The following is a 20,330-nucleotide window of genomic DNA, read 5'->3' on the forward strand; positions in this document are numbered from 1 at the left end:
CAAGTGTGGCGATTGCTTTATCGCTACACTTTTAGTGACCTATTGCCACGTTTTTTTTATCATATGTGGGCGATATGGCAAAAACTTATCTCACCGAGCATGAATATAATACACTCATTTTCATGGAGAAAACATCAATAGTTTACATCTGAAAATGATTATTTCAACTCAAGTAAGCACCACAAGGGCATGTTCTAGAATAAAACTCACATAAAGGTCATGCTCGGCGTAATCAAAAGCAAGATACAGAGACATGTCCGCGTGATTGATGTGTACATTTACAAGCTTCACAACAATCTCATGGCATCTTCAACCATTTTGAGCGGGAAAAGATTCATGTCGATTGAAAGAGGGGTCTTGAGAGTGACATAAGACTTCTATTAATCGGGTTTTGCAAAGAGGATGCCACTGCGCTTCTTCTTCTTCCCTTCTATGTTTAGGGTTTGAGCCCTCTTGACTTCGAAGCCGTAGAGGGACTCGAGGACGAGCTTGATCTCGATCTTGGTGGCGGATGGGATTGTCTTGAGTGCGATTTCTTGGATGTTGGTGAAGTTCGTTGGCATTAGCAGCTTTATTGGAAGGTTTGCAAACTACTCCTGCGTGAGAAAGATGGAGGAAGAGGAGAAGAGCGCTGTAGCTGGGACTCGCGAAGACGCCATGAGAGCGACAACAAACTCACCACTGCTGTTATCGTCCTGCATGTCTGTGTGAGAAGGATGGAAGAGGAGTGTTCGAATGAGGGAGAAAGGGAGACGCCATTGCTGCGTGAATTAGGGTTAGGGAAGTGGGGAACAAGGGTTTTGTTATTGCATTCTTACTCTCAAACACACAAAAAATTAATTTTTTTGGAACCTTTTGGCCATACTTTTGAAGCGTGCTAAAAATGTTACAATAAAATGTCACACTTTTAAAACGCCACTATAACAAAATTCTGTCACCATGCTTTAAAAGAGTGTCTGTTTCTCTCTATGACTATGTTTTTTAAGCATGACAAAAAAAGCGTAGTTAAATCTCGAATCAATTGCCATCCTCATAAAAGCGTGGTCATAGACCTCTTTTGCCACGCTTTTTAAACGTCGCAAGAAAAAACGTGACTGAATCTATAATCAATCGCCACCCTCATAAAAATGTGACTATTGACTACTTTTAGCCACTCTTTTAAAGTGTGGTAAGAAAAAAACATGGCCATAGACCTTTTTCTTGTAGTGTCATACTAAAATTTTCAAATATTCAAAATCTTACAAATAATGGTAAAAGTTATAATGATAATGATGAGAAAGAAGATAGTAGTTCTATCGTTGAAAAGAATTTTGTAAAAAATTTAAATCCATACAAATTATAAATAAAATTTTTATAAAATTAATTTTTATTATTATTTAATAAATTTTTTTATACTGTCCCAAAATAATATTATTAAAGACTAAAGTGTCTTTTTTCTTTTAAAATAGAAATCACTTTATCATTCGAAAAAATGAAAAAAAATCGAGTTGAATTTTACTCTTTTGATTCTTATAAGGGAGCCACTCAGATAAAGACGCTTAAAACAGTTTCTTTTAAAGACGTTTTCTAATTTTTAAACTTTAATACATATATATATATATATATATATATATATATATATAATTGATTAAACTGTGTTATTTTTATTAAAATTAGACTAGACAAATCAAGTTGACTGAAAAATTGATAACCAAACCTAGAAGTCTAAAACCAATCTTAATTAATATTTTTTTTATAGAAACTGACTACAATACTCTTATTATAAATATTGACTAAAATACTCTTATTTTATATATATATATATATATATATATATATATATATAAATTTTAAAAATTCTAAATCCTAACCTTACGATGGCATAGAAAGAAAAAAAGAGTTAGAATTTAGAATTCTCAAAAAATATATAATAGAAGTATTTTAGTCATTTTCTATAATAAAGATATTGTAGTTATTTTTTATAAAAAAATATTAATTTAGATCAATTCAAAACTTAGTTTACTAATTTTTTAGCTAAATCAATTTGTCCGATTTAATTTTGATAAAAATAATCTAATTTATTTGATTATATATGTTAAATTTTAATTACTAAAAAATAATTTTTAAAAAAAGATATTTTAAATGTCTTGAGCGACTCTCTTATTATAATGGTAAGTTATTTTTCTCGTAGGAGCCTTTGGTTAGAGATATACTAGAAAGACAACTAGAAACAGATTAGCAATTGGAAGATTCCACTTACTCTCGTCTTAATTAATTGTACACTTTAAATTTAAATTTTTAATGCATAATATTGTTTTTACATAGCTAATAAGTGGAACATTAAAAGTTTTTCAACATACCTATAATAAATTAATTAATGTGAGAAAATAAATTAACAATGTAATTAAAGAGAGCAAGGCCCAATTTGGGTAAATAACTTAAATAAGTTCTTTTGGAAAAGGAGTTTAAAATATAAGAACTTTTATTAAAAGCAGCTTATAAATAAGTTATTTTGTATTTGGTTTTTTAGTTATAAAAGTACTTATTTTAAAGTTGTAGCGTTTGGATAAATAACGCAAAAGATAAATTTTTTTTTATAAAAGAGAATGAATATTAAAATAACCATGATAACAAATATTTTCCAATATTGAATGTTGATTTTACATAACCTAATCACTAATATTGTGTATGATATGGTAGGTGAAAATAAAAAATAAATATAAAATGTGTGTCAATGTATATTTTATTGCTGTTTTTATTTTTTATTTTTACTCCTATTAGAACTCTCTTCTCCTTTATTGAGGTCAAGAACTTGTTATAATTAACTATGAAAATAATAATAAGCTATAAAATTACATATGAAAAAAATAAAATTAAAACTGAAATTTCATACCACACTTGAATACAAATTTAATAATAAAAAATAGTGATAAAATGATAAAAAAAATACTTAGAAGGAATACATGCAGTAAGTTGTTCAGATGTGATATTGTCTGAAAATGTGGTGGAGGATCAATACTTCCATCAGATGTTTCATTACGTAAAAATGGTGAGACTTGGAACATTGCGTGAAAATGATGGTGGAAGGCCAGTGCTTCTAGCAGACCTTGTGTGAAAATGGTGATGAAGGGTCAGTATTTTTCATAGAGTTAAGAAGGAAAGTAGATTCTTTTTGTTTTAAAATTAATTTTTTTTAAGTAAGTGGTAGAATGACTTCTTGAGAAGCAAGAAGTCATATATTTCTACTTCTTCAAAAAGCTGCAAATTAACTTTTCGGGAAGTTAAAAGTTTTTTTTAAAATAGTGCCAAACACATAGATTGTGACTTTTTATAATCCAAAAGTTAAAAAAGTAGCTTCTGCTACTTCCCAAACGGGCTCTAATTATCAAAAATAATTTTATAAATTAATTTTTATTTTTTTATAACCCTAATATATTTCAACAATTTCCCAATCCAATTGAATATTTAAAAATGGACAGTTAATTAAGAATGCATGAAATACATTGACTAGAAGTTATGTTAGTCCAATCTGTATCATAATGTCCGTCCAAAAAAAAAAACACCAAGAAAAACAAAAAATACTATTAGAAAATTATGTAAATAAACTAAATTAATTTTATAGAAAAAGACGAATTTCAATTTACATAATTAATATTATATTTTTTATAAAAAAAACTACGTCATTATATTAAACTCATATATTTTAAAACCTTAAGAAACACATAAAAAAAAATATTATGAAACAAAGTAATATTTATATTTTAAAATAAACTATTATTTTTATTTATAAATAATGTTTAGAATACTAATAAATTTACTTCAAAAAATAAAATTATTTTTATATTTATAAAAGATGAACTTTTCTTGACAAAATAAATTACTAAAATTCTGAAAAATAAAAATAAAAGATATTACAAAACTATAAAAAAAATAAACCACTTACAGAGAGGTTTGACTGAATTAACGGCAAAATGATCCTGCAGATCAGACTGCTGTCTAACTGACGATGGTTTTAAGACATGGTGGGTGCTAGATAACTATGCACTCCACCTACTCTCTGAACCTCCCTAAACACAACAACACAGGATTGCTTCAGCCATGTCGTACACCTACTTAGTATATCGTATAGAAGTAATGAAAAGTACAAGTAAACGTAACCTTACCAGTATCCGATGTTTTGCCGAATGACCACACGGAGGCTCCATTGACACCCATTCTCAACTTGACGGCACTGCACATGATACTTTAATCGGTCCGATTCGATCACCCGGTACTCCGCACTCCTCCGAATACTGTAGTTCTTCACACCCTGAAACACTACCTCTCGGCTTCTAAACTTGTAGCTGACCCGAAACTCGACACAGCCGTCTAGATTGTAATCCTCTTCACCCATGTCAAGAAACGGAGTCCTCTCATGCATGGCGTCCAGATCCAGACTGTGATAGTGAGACGGAACTCCCGAAAGCGCCGGTATTGTTGGAAGAGGTGGAGGCAGGACATGGCGGGCCACGGTCGGAACAGGTGTCTCCGGAACACACTCATCCTCATCCTTATCCCCACTACGGAAGGACCACCACCACTGTGTCCCACCTCTGCAGAAAGCTCCATTACTTGCTCCACCATGATCCTCTCATGGATGTCGAACATCACTCGCACATGCTCGTCCCCTAGAAGTCGGAATAGTCAAAACCGGAAAATTCCGTTACCTATGGAGGCCAGCAACCTATACGCCACTCTTCTAATTTCCCTCAATTCTGTACCACCGGCTTGCTCAATATCAAACTCCTTAAATCCGACAATGTTTCCTTGCACACGCTGAGTGTGAAACAATATCGGATCCTCACACTCAAATGTTACCCCGTTGTCGTCGTTTCTCGTATGATAGTTGGGATAAACAAGCACAACTATGTATGGACTACTACTGGCTATTAATGCCTTGTATTTGTGACAAATATGAGACACAAAAAGAATAGAAAAACTTTGTGAAAAATACCAAAGATTATACATCCTTTTATAGCTTGTGGGATTCTACTTCATGTATTTGTAAATAAGATACATGAAATTTCATCTCATTTATCGTGTAAACAAGATATGACTAGGAAACGTAAATCAATAAATATTTTTAAAATTATTTATTTCGATAATTATAAATTTTATTTTATTTATTTAAATAAAAAATTCCTTCACTTATACACATTTTGGACATTAAAGAGTATTGGAAAAAATTATTAAGGACAAATTGCATAAATAAATTAAATAGAGATCAAATAATCCAAATTTAGCGTTTGTAGAAACATTACACTTCGGTCCTCTTTTATTTTTATTTAATCGGTTGAATGTTTTTATGGATTACACATTTTAACGTAGCTATGGCACGTTAAAACATATTAATATACGATGTGCTTTATTTGTCTTTAGTTGATTTTGTATTCTTTGATTCTGTGTTACTATTTTTTCTGGAATTGTTCCTCCACCCTTGTGGGATGTTGCGAGGGTTTTAATTATCGAAAAAAGATAAGTTATTTCTTTGAAAGGACCTATTTGGATGTTCTTATTATTTAGTGATTGTGTATTAAAAATATGAACTTTTTGTATCAAAATAATTTTAAAATATTCAAAAAATATAGTTAAAAAAGAGTCAAATTTTTTTTAGAAGTGTTAGGTAAAAGATTAAAATTTAAAAGAATATTTTGAGAAGTTAAATTTTTTTTAGTGAAAATTAAATTAGTAGAAGTGAATTAGTTGAATTTGAAGTGTAGAGAGTGTCATTTAGTTAAAAAAAAAAATAAACTAAATGTCTCTTCTCTAATATCACATGTTATGAGTACCTTTTTATTTGAGCAGTGTTCAGAATTTTAATTTAATTTGTAGAGATCAACTTTTTTTTTATATTTATTTTTGGTTAAAATGACTTAAAATGATAGGACACTTAAAAATATTTTCTGTCAACTATCCTATTTAGTAATAAGTTTTGGGATAAAAAAAGTAGACTAAATATTATATTGTAACTATTAGACAATAATATACTCCCTTTAAAATAGCTTTATATTATAAAAAGAGTTCAACTCATTTCTCTTAAAGAACCTTTTTTTAAAAAATCAGAGTTTTTATTTATTTTTATCTCTTCTCTAATTTTTTTATTGTTTTTTATTTTGTTCATCAACTTCAAACAAAAATTCATAAAATTAGTATTCGAGTGTTCCAACAAAATGTCCAACAACAAGATTAATTAACTTTTATCCACTCTAAAAAAGCTCATTATTCATTATCTTGTGATATTAGTAAAGATCTCAATATTTGTTCTCCAATTCTATTTTTTCTCTCTAGTTCTTGTGATACTTATTTGTCATTAATAAAAATATATTTTTTTATAAATTTATTTACCTCTAATCTCTCATCTTAATCTCTTTTTTTCACTTAATCTATTTTCATAAAACTTACCGAATCAACTAGCAATAAATTTTGATTGGTGAAAAAAGAAATTTTACTCATTATTAAATTAAAAAATAATACACTTTTTCCATTTTCTTTATAAAATAAACTTTTTTATATATATCATGACTCTGATGAACATACATTGATGATTCCGATATATATTGACACAAGAGAATATATAAAATATTATAAAAAGCTAAGCATTTATAATACATCAAAATTACAAACCGATAGAGAGAGATCTTTTTAAGTATTGCATCGACAATTCAAAGTCCATATTTTATTTATTTATTTAACTTTGAATACTTATGTCTCTTCTTCTTCTTATATATATATGGCTTTAATTTTACTCACGGTTCTCCCAAATCTTGATGTGAAATTCATCCTTAAATCCCAGAATTGGATTTCGAATAACTTTTCCTCCTTTGATTTTTGTCCACCTGATAATATAAATAGGATAAAGTTGACATATGTTATATGTTTGTCTATTGCTTTATGAACAACATATGATGTATATATCATGACATAATAATAAATTTGAATTCTCTAAAGTAAATAAGTTAGTAAAGGGACAAAATAAATAATTAATTATTATTAATTTTATAATTTTTTTAAAATATGTATTTTATTATTTTAATTTAAGAGTAATTAATTTTTTATTTTATCACTTTATCAATTTTTTTTTATTTTAGAAAATCTTAATCCATAACATATGAAAATTATTATTTAATGTGCTACCTATATTTTGTGACCAAAACATGAAGAAAGGTGGCTATGAAAGCTCTAGTTAACTCAGCTCCTGGACATTGTGCCAATCCTCCACCAAAAGGCTTGAAATTTTTTGTCACGGTGAGGGAGTCAAGCTCCTTCATTCCATTCAAAAAGTGTAAGAAATTTGTTAGCGATCAAGTTAATAGAGTAAGATAAATAAATGAAATAAAAATTTCATACACACTTTCCAGCGCCCTGGATTGAAAGTAAGTGGGTCTTTATATATTTCTGAGTTCATATGAAGGCTGGGAGTAGAAATCAGGATGATCCAATTAGCTGGAATTACATATTCTGTAAAATTATAAAAATTAAACATATTATATCATCATCTTACGAAATTTGGGATAGTTAGAGAGAATTGGAGTTTACCATCGAAGTGAATATCTTTTAATGCTATTCTTAGTAGTCCAGGAAGCAAAGTTGAGAACCTAAGAGTCTCATTCAATACCTGAAATATGCATCATAACAATTACTTATTAACAATGAATAAAAAAGTTTTTTTTTAAATAAAAATTAATAAAAATTTTTATTTATTTGAATAAATGTGTGCATCTTATTATTTGTTCAAAAGAAAAGTGTTTTTTTACAATTTAAAATTTTTTAATCAATTTTTAAGTTTTAACTATTTAAATAGTGACTAAATAATCATTTTGTATCATAAAAAATTTTGAGACCGACAAAATTGACCATAAAAAATTAAAACTAAAATTACACCCAAACAAAATAAGCAAAAAATAACCGATTATTAAATTTTTGCTCCCCAACCTCCGTCAAGGAATACCGCGAGCTTTTCGAGAAGCTCACCGACGTCGTTTTAGTTTTCGTCTTCCTGAACGGCCTCAGCGAGGATGTGAAGGCGGAGCTGAGTACCTTTGACACCGAATCCCTCTCCGATCTAATGGACCTCGCGAGTGTTGCCGGAGCGAGGTGCCTCGCCTTCGTGGATCCCGAGAACAACGCGCTGATGAAGTTCTGGGGGAAGATCAAGGGAAGAAGAGTGATAATCATGGTGTCTTAAGGTTCTCCCGACAGCGTCATTTCGGTTGACTGTTGAGGTTCAAGGAGCGAAGATGGAGATAAAGTGGGATTTCTTCGTTCTGGATCTTGCAGAAGGTGCAGAGATGACCAACTCTAACACCACCTCCTCCTCCGCCCTCGTCTCCTCTCCGTACTGCTGGCACTCACACTTCTGTCGCTCGCGGCGGAGATCGAAAAATTCGATAGTCAGTCACAGCAAGCTCCGTCATCAGATCTCAATTAGTGATATTGATAAAATTATTAAGAAGTGAATGATGCAAGAGTAAAACAGATCTCAATTAGTAATGTGCAATTTACAAATTTTATGGATTACTATTATGTTGCTGCTGGAAGGGTGTGTTTGCGATTTGTGAAGGAGGATTTGGAGGGTTTAGGTGTTTGGGGAGAAAGTTGTGGTGGCGGAGAAGGGAGGAGGAGGGAGGGAGGGAGGGACAGTTAAATGGTTAGGATTAAAGTTTGGGTTAGAGAAGGAAAGGAAAGGAGTGGAGTGTTTATGAAATTATGAACAAAAATTTAAAAGTATACGTTACCAAGAGAGAGTCTGTCAACTATTATCAACACGTGATAAATTAGGATTAAACCATGATTAATTTAGATGTGGCTTTATTTAGTAGATGGGCTTCATGTCCATCCCAACTCAAGTTGGCAGATTTTAGCAGATAAAAAGTTGGTAACGTAGTACTACTGTTTATCGAATGAAATTTATCTTATATGCGTATAATTTTAGTTTTAATTTTTTTGGTTAATTTTGTAGGCGTTTAAATTTTTCATGGTAAAAAATAATTATTTACTCTTAAATAGTCGGTTTAAGCGATTTTTGTACACAATGATATACTAACGTGTCAAGGACCGTTTAAATCAATTGTTTACATAGTTTGAAATCGATTAGAAATTTTTAAATTATGAAAGATGATAAATGATAATGACATTTCCTCAATTTATTTTTGTTAAGTTAGACTTAAAGAGAAGTAATAATTAAGATTTGTCGTTTTAAACTACCTGCTGTGTAAATTTCATGGATTTGTATTCCTTCCATGTCAATGAAGAGCTTGATTTGTCTCTACTTCTGAGAATGTCCTCATGTTCTCCCTAATATGATTAGAAAAACAATGGTTACTGAGCAACTCTTCTTTATACTAAAAATATATATTTGGTTTAATAAATATAATAAATAATACATACTCTGAGTTCTTCAATCACACAAGGATGATCTGATAAAAACTTAAAGATTAATTGTATTATTGATGAAATTGACGCAGAAGAAGCAAACCATATCCCTAATATGACAAAGACAATTTGGTCATCATTCATAACTTTGTTCTTTTCTAGGTCATTAATTGCTTGGTCAAGAATATCTCCTCGGTATTTTTCTGGTGAATTGCGCCTTGCTTCTAAGATATTCTTAACAATTTTAATTGCTTTCTTCCATTCCTGAATGAATTCAGTTCCAAAGAAAACATCGTTAACATGTTAACATTTACTATTTGGATGTTTAAGGAAAAATTATTCATATTTAATTTTACATTGTTAACATAACAGAATTGTCACATATTAATAACTAAGGATTTATGTTTACATTTATATATTTACAATCCTTTGTATTAGTAATTTAGTATAGTATATAAAAAGTAAACTCATAAAAAAAATTTAAAATAAAATTTGGTATTTTAAGATTCCATACCTCCAAACATTTGTGGTAATTTGTTCCTGGAATATTTAATGGAATTGTCTTCAACCCTTCTGTAAAATTTGTGAATAATTCTTCTGAAATTCTTTCAGTATTGCGAGGTAAATTTTCAATATCATACCCGAAAAAAAACTTTGCAAAAAATTGAAAGTTCATCTGCAACACAAGATCAAAAACATAATAAGACGATCAAGCTTAATTATTTTTTTTTTCAAACTAGTTTTAGACTAGTTTTAGCTATGGGTGTTCGTAGACTAGACCGGATTTAAGTAAATTTGAATTCAATCCTAAAAAGCTGTTGAATCTATTTTTATCCGATTCAGAAATGACCCAAAATAAATCGGGTCGACCAAATACTAAAATTAGTATATATAAATTTATAAATTTATATATTAAAGTAATAAAATTTTACTTTTAAAAATTAAATTTAACAAATGTTATATCATATTTATATTAAAATAAATTATTTTAAAATAAAAATAATACCATATAATATAAAAAATATTATTTAAAGTATAATAGTATAATATGACATTACTAATTTCACTCTAAAATATTTTTTTATTGTTAAAACCAACTTGGAGTCAGGTCGAATGATCCAAAGCATAACTCAAACCCGATCGAAAAATAACAACAGATACAAGTGATAAATCCAAACCCCACAAAAATATATCTCAAATCTGAGCCAAATTTTGGACCGAGCTAGATTTTAGACACCTATAATTTTAGCTAACAAAGCAATATATATACCTTTGTTATAGATTGTTTAACATCGATAGATGTTTGAGTTGACCATTGATGAAAAGTGTTGAGAATCATCTCTTCAAATAGAGGAATTAACTTTTCTCTTATGCGTTCAGGACCAATGTGATTTAGAGTGATGCTTCGAATGTGCTTGTGGATATTCCCAAAAAATATTTCAGATTCACCAAATTGTTGAAACATATTGGAGACAGGACCTGCCCATAATTCAACCAATTTGCCTTCTTGCTGAATTAAGTAATTATTGAATTCACGGTCTGTTGATATCACAATCGGTTGATAAAATAAACTAGTTCGAAATATAGGACCAAATCTGTTGACAAAAAAATAATTGTTTGTTTATTAATGTTATTATCAGCACTCTTTAGTCTTTACTAGTACCTTCAAAATAATAAACAAAAAGTTTGTGACCAAATTTTTTGTAATTCATTTTCTTAATCAAATTTTCATTAAAACTGATATGCACTTTAATAGTTCGTGATATGAAAAGTATAAATGTTAGAATGCTCAATTTAATTTTATATATTTTGATTTTATTTATTTAATTAATATATTAAACTTATATTAGTGGACTTAAAATTTTTATTTTTAATTTAATATGGGATTTATAAATATTTCATGAACTATTATAATAGCTGTCAGACGAAAATTAGAGAAATGAAAAAATATTTTTCAGAATTTTGGTTTTTGTAATAAAATTATAGTATGAATAAATAAGGTTGAGTGAGTTATTTTTTTGTTATATCAAAAAATCAAATAGAAAATAAAATAATTTTTTTATTCAATTTTAAATTATTTTAAACTATAATGTATATAAATAAAATTGAATGAGTCTGTTTATTATTACATAAAAAACTAAATAAAAAAATAAAGTAATATTTTTTATATTCAATTTTGATTTAATTTTTATTTAATTATAGTCCTTATCTTTTTATTTATCTATTTGTTCTTTTTTAATCAAAAACTGTGTTTTTAAATTGGTTTAAACTTTTTTTTATTCATTGGATGTAACAAGTAATCTTATTCAGTAGACGTGTTATGAACACATCGGCATATAATTGTTATGCTAGTATTTTAGTTAACGTAATTAATTTTTAAGAATATAATTAAAATATATTTAAAATGTTATAAATAAAATTAAAAATAAATGTTATAAATATTTTAAAAATTAAATGTATATTTTATCCTTATCTTGAGAAGGATGATGAACAATATAATTTAGACAAGAAAAAAGTATATCATGCTTTTCTAGAAACAAGTGTTAGAAATAATGTATCCCTATAATTTATAGACAATATAGTTGTTTGTAAACATTTTCATTTTTCTTTAGAAGAAAATGCTAAATTTTATTATTATTATTATTATTATTATTATTATTATTATTATTATTATTATTATTATTAAGTCATTCCGTAGAACTTATTATAAATTGCTCTTAATATAAGGGTAAGTTCGTATAAATCTTTGTTACATTATTTCTTGCTTTATTTTTTAGGTGAATTTTGATAAAAAAAAAATATTTTATTTATACGAACATTTTATTTTTAATTCTTATTATTAGTAAAAACAAATCCAAAAGTAAAATGTTGTTTGTATTTCCTAAAATATTTTACTAGATCTATATTATAATTTTGAAATTTTCTGTAATTTTATATATTTTATTATAATACTCTAATAAATGAAAATGTATCTAAAAAATTGTTATACAAATTGTTAAATCTCCCATCTGCAAATGTCACGTACTAGCGAGTAAAAAATATCTTACAACAAACATAATATCAAATATAAGAGAAATTTATCTGATAAAAAATATTAAACATACATATAAGGCAATTGTTCTGGAACAACCCGAATAAATCAGACAAGAAATTACTTTTTAAGATATGCTATTACATAATAAATTGATCAGTTATACATATTTAACTCTAGAGTTCAACTCTCCAACTCCGTTATTAGGGGTGCTTGGTAAACGCGTTAAAAAAAATACGTTTTAACTAGGGGTGACAATGAGTAGGGTAGGGTAGGATTTGAATTCAATTCTAACCTTATCTGCGGGTTGAGTTTTTAACTAACACTCAACTAGGGATGGCAGCAGAACCCGTACCCGCCCCGACCCTACCCGGTCGGGGCGGGTTTGAACCCGACCCGGAGCGGGGCGGGTCTGAACCGTGGCGGGGTGATGAGCGGGGCGGGGCGGGGTCGGGTTCAGGATAAACCCGCCCCTACCCGCCCCGGAGTATATATATACATTTTATGAATTAGGGTTTGTTTTGTTTGGAAACACTCACTCACCGTCACTCTCACTCTCACTCACCGTCACTCACTCACTCACTCAGTTTTGTTTGGAACCCCTTTGCCCTTCAGCTTCTTCTCACCGTCACTCTCACTCACTTCCTCTCCTCTGTTCGACTGTTCCTCAGCAGCTCAGCTCTTCTCCAAGAGACCAAGACCATAGTGAAGAGCTCAGCTCTTCACTTCCTGTGTCCCCCCAAAAAAAACCCTAGCCTCCTCCACCGCCGCCGCCTTCCGTCGCGTCCAGAAGCTTCGTCTGTTCCTCGTGCTCCAGCCCCTCTCCTCGTTCCCCTGTTCCTCGTCCGTTCTTCTCGGCTCTCGCTGCTCAGTCGTGCTTTGCCCGTCGTCTCTCGTGGAGCTCGTCGCCGTCGTCCGCCGTGCTCGTCGCGTCGTCCGTCGTGCTAGTCCCCGTCGTCCATCGTGCTCATCCATCGAAGGTAATGGCTTCTTGTCCGTCGCCTTCGTCGAAGCTTCTTCGTTTTTTTTTCATTTTTTTCAGAAATCATATTGAAATCCTGATTCCTGAATGATTAGCTTTAGATCTGCACACTGCTGTAATTTTTCTTATTTTTTTTTTAATTTTTTTCAGAAATCATATTGAAATCCTGATTCCTGAATGATTAGCTTTAGATCTGCACACTGCTGTAATTTTTCTTTTTTTTTTTAATTTTTTTCAGAAATCATATTGAAATCCTGATTCCTGAATGATTAGCTTTAGATCTGCACACTGCTGTAATTTTTCTTTTTTTTTTTTAAATTTTTTGTTCAGAAATCATATTAACAATCCTCAATGCTAACTGCTCACTGGGGAGTGGTCACTCCTCATTCCTCAATGTTCAGAAATCATATTTTGTTCTTCGTTTTTAATTTTAATTGGCTACTCTGATTTTGTTTTGTTCAGAAAACATTTTTTTTGTGCTCAATGCTCATGCTCTTAAGCAGGTCAGGGGTCTTTTGCATCACAGTTTCATTCAACATCTTCACCTTTTAATTGTCAAACTGGTTCCGTTTTATAATTATGGTAATTAGTGAAAAGTGGAACCTGTTGTTTATACAGGCTTTGGAGCTGATTCAGCCATTCAGGAGCTTCAAAAGCATTACCCTGTAAAACGATGTCCGTTTAGAATCCGAGTTGCTGCTCCTGAGGAGGAAGTGCCTACCCTTTTAGAAAAGTTGAATGAGTGGAAGTCTACCATTATTTCTAAAGAAGGATCTTCTGGTCAGCTATCTGTTGCAAGTTTTTATTTATCCTTCAATTCTTACAAACAAGTTTAGTATGTGTTTCAATTCCTCTATCAATTTTGTACCATTTGTTTTTATGCTTGGTCAGTCTTGGTAAAGTATATCTTGAAACAAAACCTATGTTTGGATAAGATTGTTATGATGGTATGTGATGAATGGAATGGCATTGAATAAAGTTTCCATCTAACTGTCAGATATGTTGAGAGATTGGAAAGCTGTGTCTTATAGTTTTCTTCCCCTTTGATCCTTGAGCTACTAACTTGTTAGTTAAAATGCTTAGTCTATTGAATGGATTCTATATATGTATATACATTCTCAATCATGTAAAATCTAGTTTGTTTAATTGAGAAAGGTTTCCTTTATAGGAAGCATAATATGACTCCAACTCTTACTATCAAAACCAATGGGCTCTGGGAGAATATCGCAACAGAATTTTGATAACATGAACCATTAGCCTTATGATTATCATGAATATCATGAATTATAACTCCTAAATTTTTTCGAAGTTACCTTAGCCTTATGATTATCATGAATTATAATATGTTTGCTTGTCTACTACATGTAAAATATGTTTCGTATTTTGTATGTATTTATTATTGTATTATTTATTATCCACCTTAGAATATCATGATTCTTGGTCGTGCTTTAATTAGTTATCCTACATTTTTTGGTCAGAATTAGTTTTCTTACTTCAATTCATATAATGTGGCGTAAAAGAAAATTATTGGCAATATGTATGGGTGACAAATGAACTAACAATTACAAATATGAAGCTCAATTCGAGAAAATGATTCAAGTCCTTTTTTTTTGGACGTGGAAAATGATGCAAGTTAACAAAATACAACATCCTGTTCTTTCAAAATCTATGAATACTGTTCATCCTGCTTTGCAATAATAATAATAAATAACAAAAATATTTGATAACAAAAAAAATAACAAAAAACAATTAAAATTATTAATTATTATTGGTAAAGCTCCTTTGACATTAATTTTTTTTACGCATAATAATTAAATTATTTGAGAGTTAGAAGAAATAATCCAACTTAATTGACAAACATTAGCTTTGGATCCGGTTGTGGTTGCCTGAATGCATGCTGCATAGTTCAATGAATATGTCAAATGGTTTATGTGGTTTATTATGATTTTTAGTGTACTTCAATTTGTGTTTATTTATCTTGGTGGCTTAAACTTCCAATTCTCTACTCTTTTACTTATGCATTCTGATCTTTATGCATTCATTGGTTGGATTTATGTTAATTTTATACCCTCAGTAATTTTAATTTTATTGATATAGGTATTTTCCATGTAGGTTTGCTAAGATAATTTCATGGCTAGTAATGCTAGAGAAGAGACACAAAGCAATAATTCTCCTACCGATATTGAAGTTGAAGTTCAGAGTAATGCTAATCCAACTTCAGAAACTCCACAACCAACGGATAATAATACCTCAAATCCAGAAGGATCAAATCCTGTTGAAGGTGACAATAAGGCTAATGTTAAGAGTGCTTATTGGGAGTATTTTGATCGTTTCAAAGTTGATGGTGAATGGAAGGCAAAATGCAAATTTTGCAAGAGTGTGCTTAGTGCAAATCCGAAGAATGGTACTAAATCATTGAGAAACCATGTGGACCGCTACTGTAAAAGAATAAAAGTGGTGAACTCAAGGCAATCATCAATTGTTGAATCACTAGCAAAACAAGCACATGTGAAAAAGGCAAATGAAGATGGCTTTGTGTTTGATCCTTCAAAGACAAGAAAGTGTGTCGCCGAAATGATTATCCTGCATGAGTATCCTTTGAGTTGTGTGGATCACCATGGACTGAGGCGATTGGTTGCATCAATGCAACCAACATTTAAAATGCCTAGTCGCAACACGGTTAGGAAAGACATGTTTGAAAATGTTTGGGGATGAGAAGCTGAAACTAACTCTTCAACTAGATGAAAATGATAGCAGAGTTGCAATAACTAGCGACATGTGGACTTCCAATCAAGAAAAAGGTTACATGGTTGTCACAGCTCACTATATCGATAGTTCGTGGAAGTTGCAAATGCGCCTATTGAGGTACTTCATAAACTTCATAAACTTCTATATATTGTGTTGTATTAGTATGTGGACATCTAAAATGCATGCATCTTTGTTTTATTTTTCAGCTTTTGTTATGTTCCTTGTCCTCATACAAGTGAAGTTCTTACTCAAACATTGATGAAAATATTGTTAGAATGGAATGTTGATAGAAAACTGTCTACTGTTACATTGGATAATTGTTCTACTAATGATGCTATGATAGATGAATTGTTGGGGCGGCTTGATTCTTCATTCTTGATGTTGGGGGGGTAAATTGTTGCATATGCGTTGTTGTGCTCATATATTGAATTTGATTGTGAAGGATGGTTTGAGTATAGTTAAGGAAAGTATTGAAAAGATTCGTAGTAATGTATTGTATTGGACTGCAACGCCGAAAAGGAACGAAACTTTTGTGAGTTGGTGTGCTAAAACAGCGGTTCCATTTACTAAGAAATTGGTTCTTGACTGTCCGACTAGGTGGAACTCAACTTATTTGATGTTAGACACTGCATTGCTGTATAAAGCTGTCTTTCCTAGGTTAAGGCAAAAGGAACCCCAATATAAAACTGTGCCAACTAATGAGGAGTGGGAACTTGCCAAGGAAATATGTGATAGATTGAAGTTGTTTTATGATGTTACTCAACTGTTTTCTGGTTCTAAATTTCCGACTGCCAATCTTTATTTTACTCTTGTTTGTAAAATAAAAGTCTCATTGGATGCATGGCAACTTTCTAGTAATTCTTTAATTGCTAATATGGCATCTAGTATGAAGAAGAAATTTGAGAAGTATTGGGATGAGATTCATGGCATTATGGGTGTTGCTGTTGTTTTAGATCCTAGGTACAAGATGGTTGGGGTTGAATTTCAATTTGGAAAAATGTATCCAGATCCAGTAGAATGTTCTAAGCAAGTTGACAGAATTCATCAGTTGTGTAATGAGTTGGTTAATGAATACAATCAAAAAATGAGTTCTGATGTGTCAAATGTTGGTACAAAAGAAGTTGATGAAAGTGGAAATACAAGCGTATTTGGGGGTGATGATTATATGGTGTATCTTAAAAGAAGAAAGATGACAAAGGGTTCTTGTGTGAATGTTGAGTTTGATCATTATCTTGAGGAGGACATTCATCCTCCAAATGATCCTAACTTTAATGTTTTGAAATGGTGGAAGAACAATCAAATGAAATTTAAAGTTTTGGCAAAAATCGCCAAGGATATATATGCCATTCCGGTATCCACTGTTGCTTCTGAATCTGCTTTTAGTACAAGTGGTCGTGTGATTTCTCCTCATCGCGGAAAGCTCAAAGAAAGCATAATTGAAGCTTTAATGTGTGGCCAAAGTTGGCTGTGGGCAGCTTTAGGGAATAAAGGTGACATATTACTTAATATTCATTTATGTTAATTTTTTACATTATAGTAATTATTTTATTAATTGCTATCTCTTTTGATTTTTAGGTTTAAATCTTGATCTTCAAACCTTTAATGATGATGAAGATGTGGAAAGTGATCAAGAATAAGGATTGAAGACTTTTTAATATTTTAACGATGTAATTTCTTTATGTTTGTATTTTAATTAAGTTATTTGACATTGTATGGACCTTTTTAAATTTCAAGTTATTTGATATTATATGAATCTTATGTTTGTATTTTAATTTAATTATAAATTTTAAGTTTGTATCTTAATTTATAAATAAATGTGTAAAAAATAAAATGTCATTTAATTTTTTATAGGGGCGGGTAGGGGCGGGGCGGGTACCCGTGGGGGCGGGTTAGGGTACAGGCGCCTACTACCCGCGGGTAGGGGCGGGGCGGGTAGTAGTGAAATGCAAGGAGGGCGGGGCGGGTGCGGGTAGGGCTGAAACCCGCCCCTACCCGCCCCACTGCCACCCCTACACTCAACCTTATCCTACTCGCAGGTTGAAAAATACCCAATCTTAATTCTACCCGCGCTCAATCTGCGGGTATTCGACCCTACCCGCGGGTTGACAAAAGAAACATTATAAATTCGACCTTACCCACGGGTTGACAAAAAAAACATTATAATGACATAAATATCTCATAAATAACACAAATATCCTTGGTTCAATGGCTAAGAACTTTTTACACATGTTTAAAGTTCTTGGTTCAACTCCCATATGTAACATTTTTAAACATATATAACACATATTATGGGGGGTGCGGGTAGAGCGGGACCAAGTTAGATTGAGTTGGATACTCATGAATAAGGTCCATGCTGCCAGGCCTAGTTTTAACTTCTTAAAAGTTGTGAATCCTAATCTTATTAAAATTCAAGTATCTTTGTTCAACCTCTAAAATAAAAGAATAAACATATTAATTAATTGTCAAAAAATTTTAAATTATATATTTTAGTTTTTAATAAATTTTTATTTTTTTATAAATTTTTAAAAATTAGTTTCATTAAACAAATTGATTACTCTGATGCTCTTAATTAAATTTTCAATATATTGGACAAATAAGATCGTAATAAATTTTAGGGAAATGTTAGGGGGACAATGATTTTGTTGAATAATATGAACAATCACTAATAAAATAAAAATGCACTACATCTCCAAATTAACCATCTAAATTTTAATATTAAAATAACCATCCGTACACTAATAAAATAAACATTCAAACAATTTAAAATTTTTAGAGATGGAGACTGAAACTTTAATAACATTTTATATCTAAAATACCATAATTTCAATTAATTAATTCCAATTTTACTCTTTGTGCAAATTAAATTAGAGTTTTATCCTTATTTCAATTTTTGTCTCCTATTTTGCACCAAACAGAATACTGAGATTTATTTTAATCTCTGTCTCTTAGTCTCTGTCTCTCAATCTCAGTTTTTCTGTCTTTGTCTCTCCACCATACGCTACCTATTAAATATCTCCAAAAAACAGAGATACATAGGAGACTGAAATTTTTAAGGATAGAGAACAATTTTTAATGACATTTTTATTTAAAAATATTTTCATTTAACTTTTCAAATTCTAAATCTACCCTCCATTCTCTATATTTATCTTAAACCAAACATGATACTGAAATATAACTCAATCCAATATATTTTATACTAAACACAATACAAAAATTTAATTTAGCATTTATCTTTTGGTATCTACTCCCTGTCTCTCTTAGTCTTAGTCTTCTTTTCAAACACAATTTTAGAGATAAATTTAAATATTTAACTTGAAATTTTTTGAAAATCTATTTATTCAAAATAAAAAGTTTCAACAAACAAAGCAACAAAAGTAAAATATATAGGTTCATGTGTACAGAAATTATTTCATATATTGCTTTGTTTGTGGTGATGTGCAGTTTCTATGGTTCGACTCGATGATAAATACGCACTATAAAAAAAAATACTGAATATCATTAGATTTTCTGTCGCACATTAGCGTCGACTTTACCGACAGATTAATCATTAGTCAGACTTGAAGAAATGAATAATTAGTACATATACCTCTGGATCCTCTTTGTGATGAAAGGATGAATATCCAATGAGTAACTTGGAATCATGAACTGAAAGGTCTCCCCAATGAATGGAAAACCCATGGAACCAGGAGGGAGAGAAGATCTATTTCTAAATTTTGGGTCTGTAAGAATAATAATCCAATGAAATACATAGATCACTAGCACAGCAACAATAGACAATCCCAGTATCCACATTATTATTACCATCTTGTTAAAAGATTCTGAGTACAAATATCTCTCTATCTCTTTGAGGATGTGTGTCGATGTTTTCTAAGCAGATTTTCGGTATTTAATAAAGAACAAAAATGCATGTGCACTTGAAGAAAAAAGTCAAACAATAATACCTTCCCAAGCTAAGAAAGCAATTTTAAAAAAAAAAAAACAAAAAAAGTCAAACAGCTTATTTTTCGGGGGAAAATAATGAAATATGTGATGAATAAAAAATCAAACACACTCCAACGAAAGGCCAAGGATAAAATATTTCTAGTTGCATATTATGAACATGGGATTCCCGTAATTAATAATTGTTGCTTCCACTAGTTTCCTTTGAATGGATTATGTAATGTGTAACACTCTCGTTAA

General features: G+C 30.5%; 1 protein-coding gene across 1 annotated transcript; it reads right to left on the reverse strand.

Moving 5' to 3' along the window:
* Nucleotides 1–6,575: 6,575 nt before the first annotated feature.
* LOC112790551 (cucurbitadienol 11-hydroxylase) lies at nt 6,576–20,062 on the reverse strand. Its single transcript, XM_072235578.1, has 9 exons — nt 19,738–20,062; nt 10,661–10,985; nt 9,905–10,066; nt 9,406–9,654; nt 9,223–9,312; nt 7,555–7,633; nt 7,370–7,476; nt 7,153–7,280; nt 6,576–6,854 (listed from the first exon to the last, which is right to left on the reverse strand). Exons 1-9 carry the CDS (start codon nt 19,953–19,955, stop codon nt 6,761–6,763), a joined length of 1,452 nt encoding a protein of 483 aa, XP_072091679.1. The 5' UTR covers nt 19,956–20,062; the 3' UTR covers nt 6,576–6,760.
* Between the last annotated feature and the right edge of the window lie 268 nt (nt 20,063–20,330).

The sequence above is a fragment of the Arachis hypogaea genome, chromosome 1 (genome assembly GCF_003086295.3).
Source record: "Arachis hypogaea cultivar Tifrunner chromosome 1, arahy.Tifrunner.gnm2.J5K5, whole genome shotgun sequence".
NCBI lineage: Eukaryota > Viridiplantae > Streptophyta > Magnoliopsida > Fabales > Fabaceae > Arachis > Arachis hypogaea.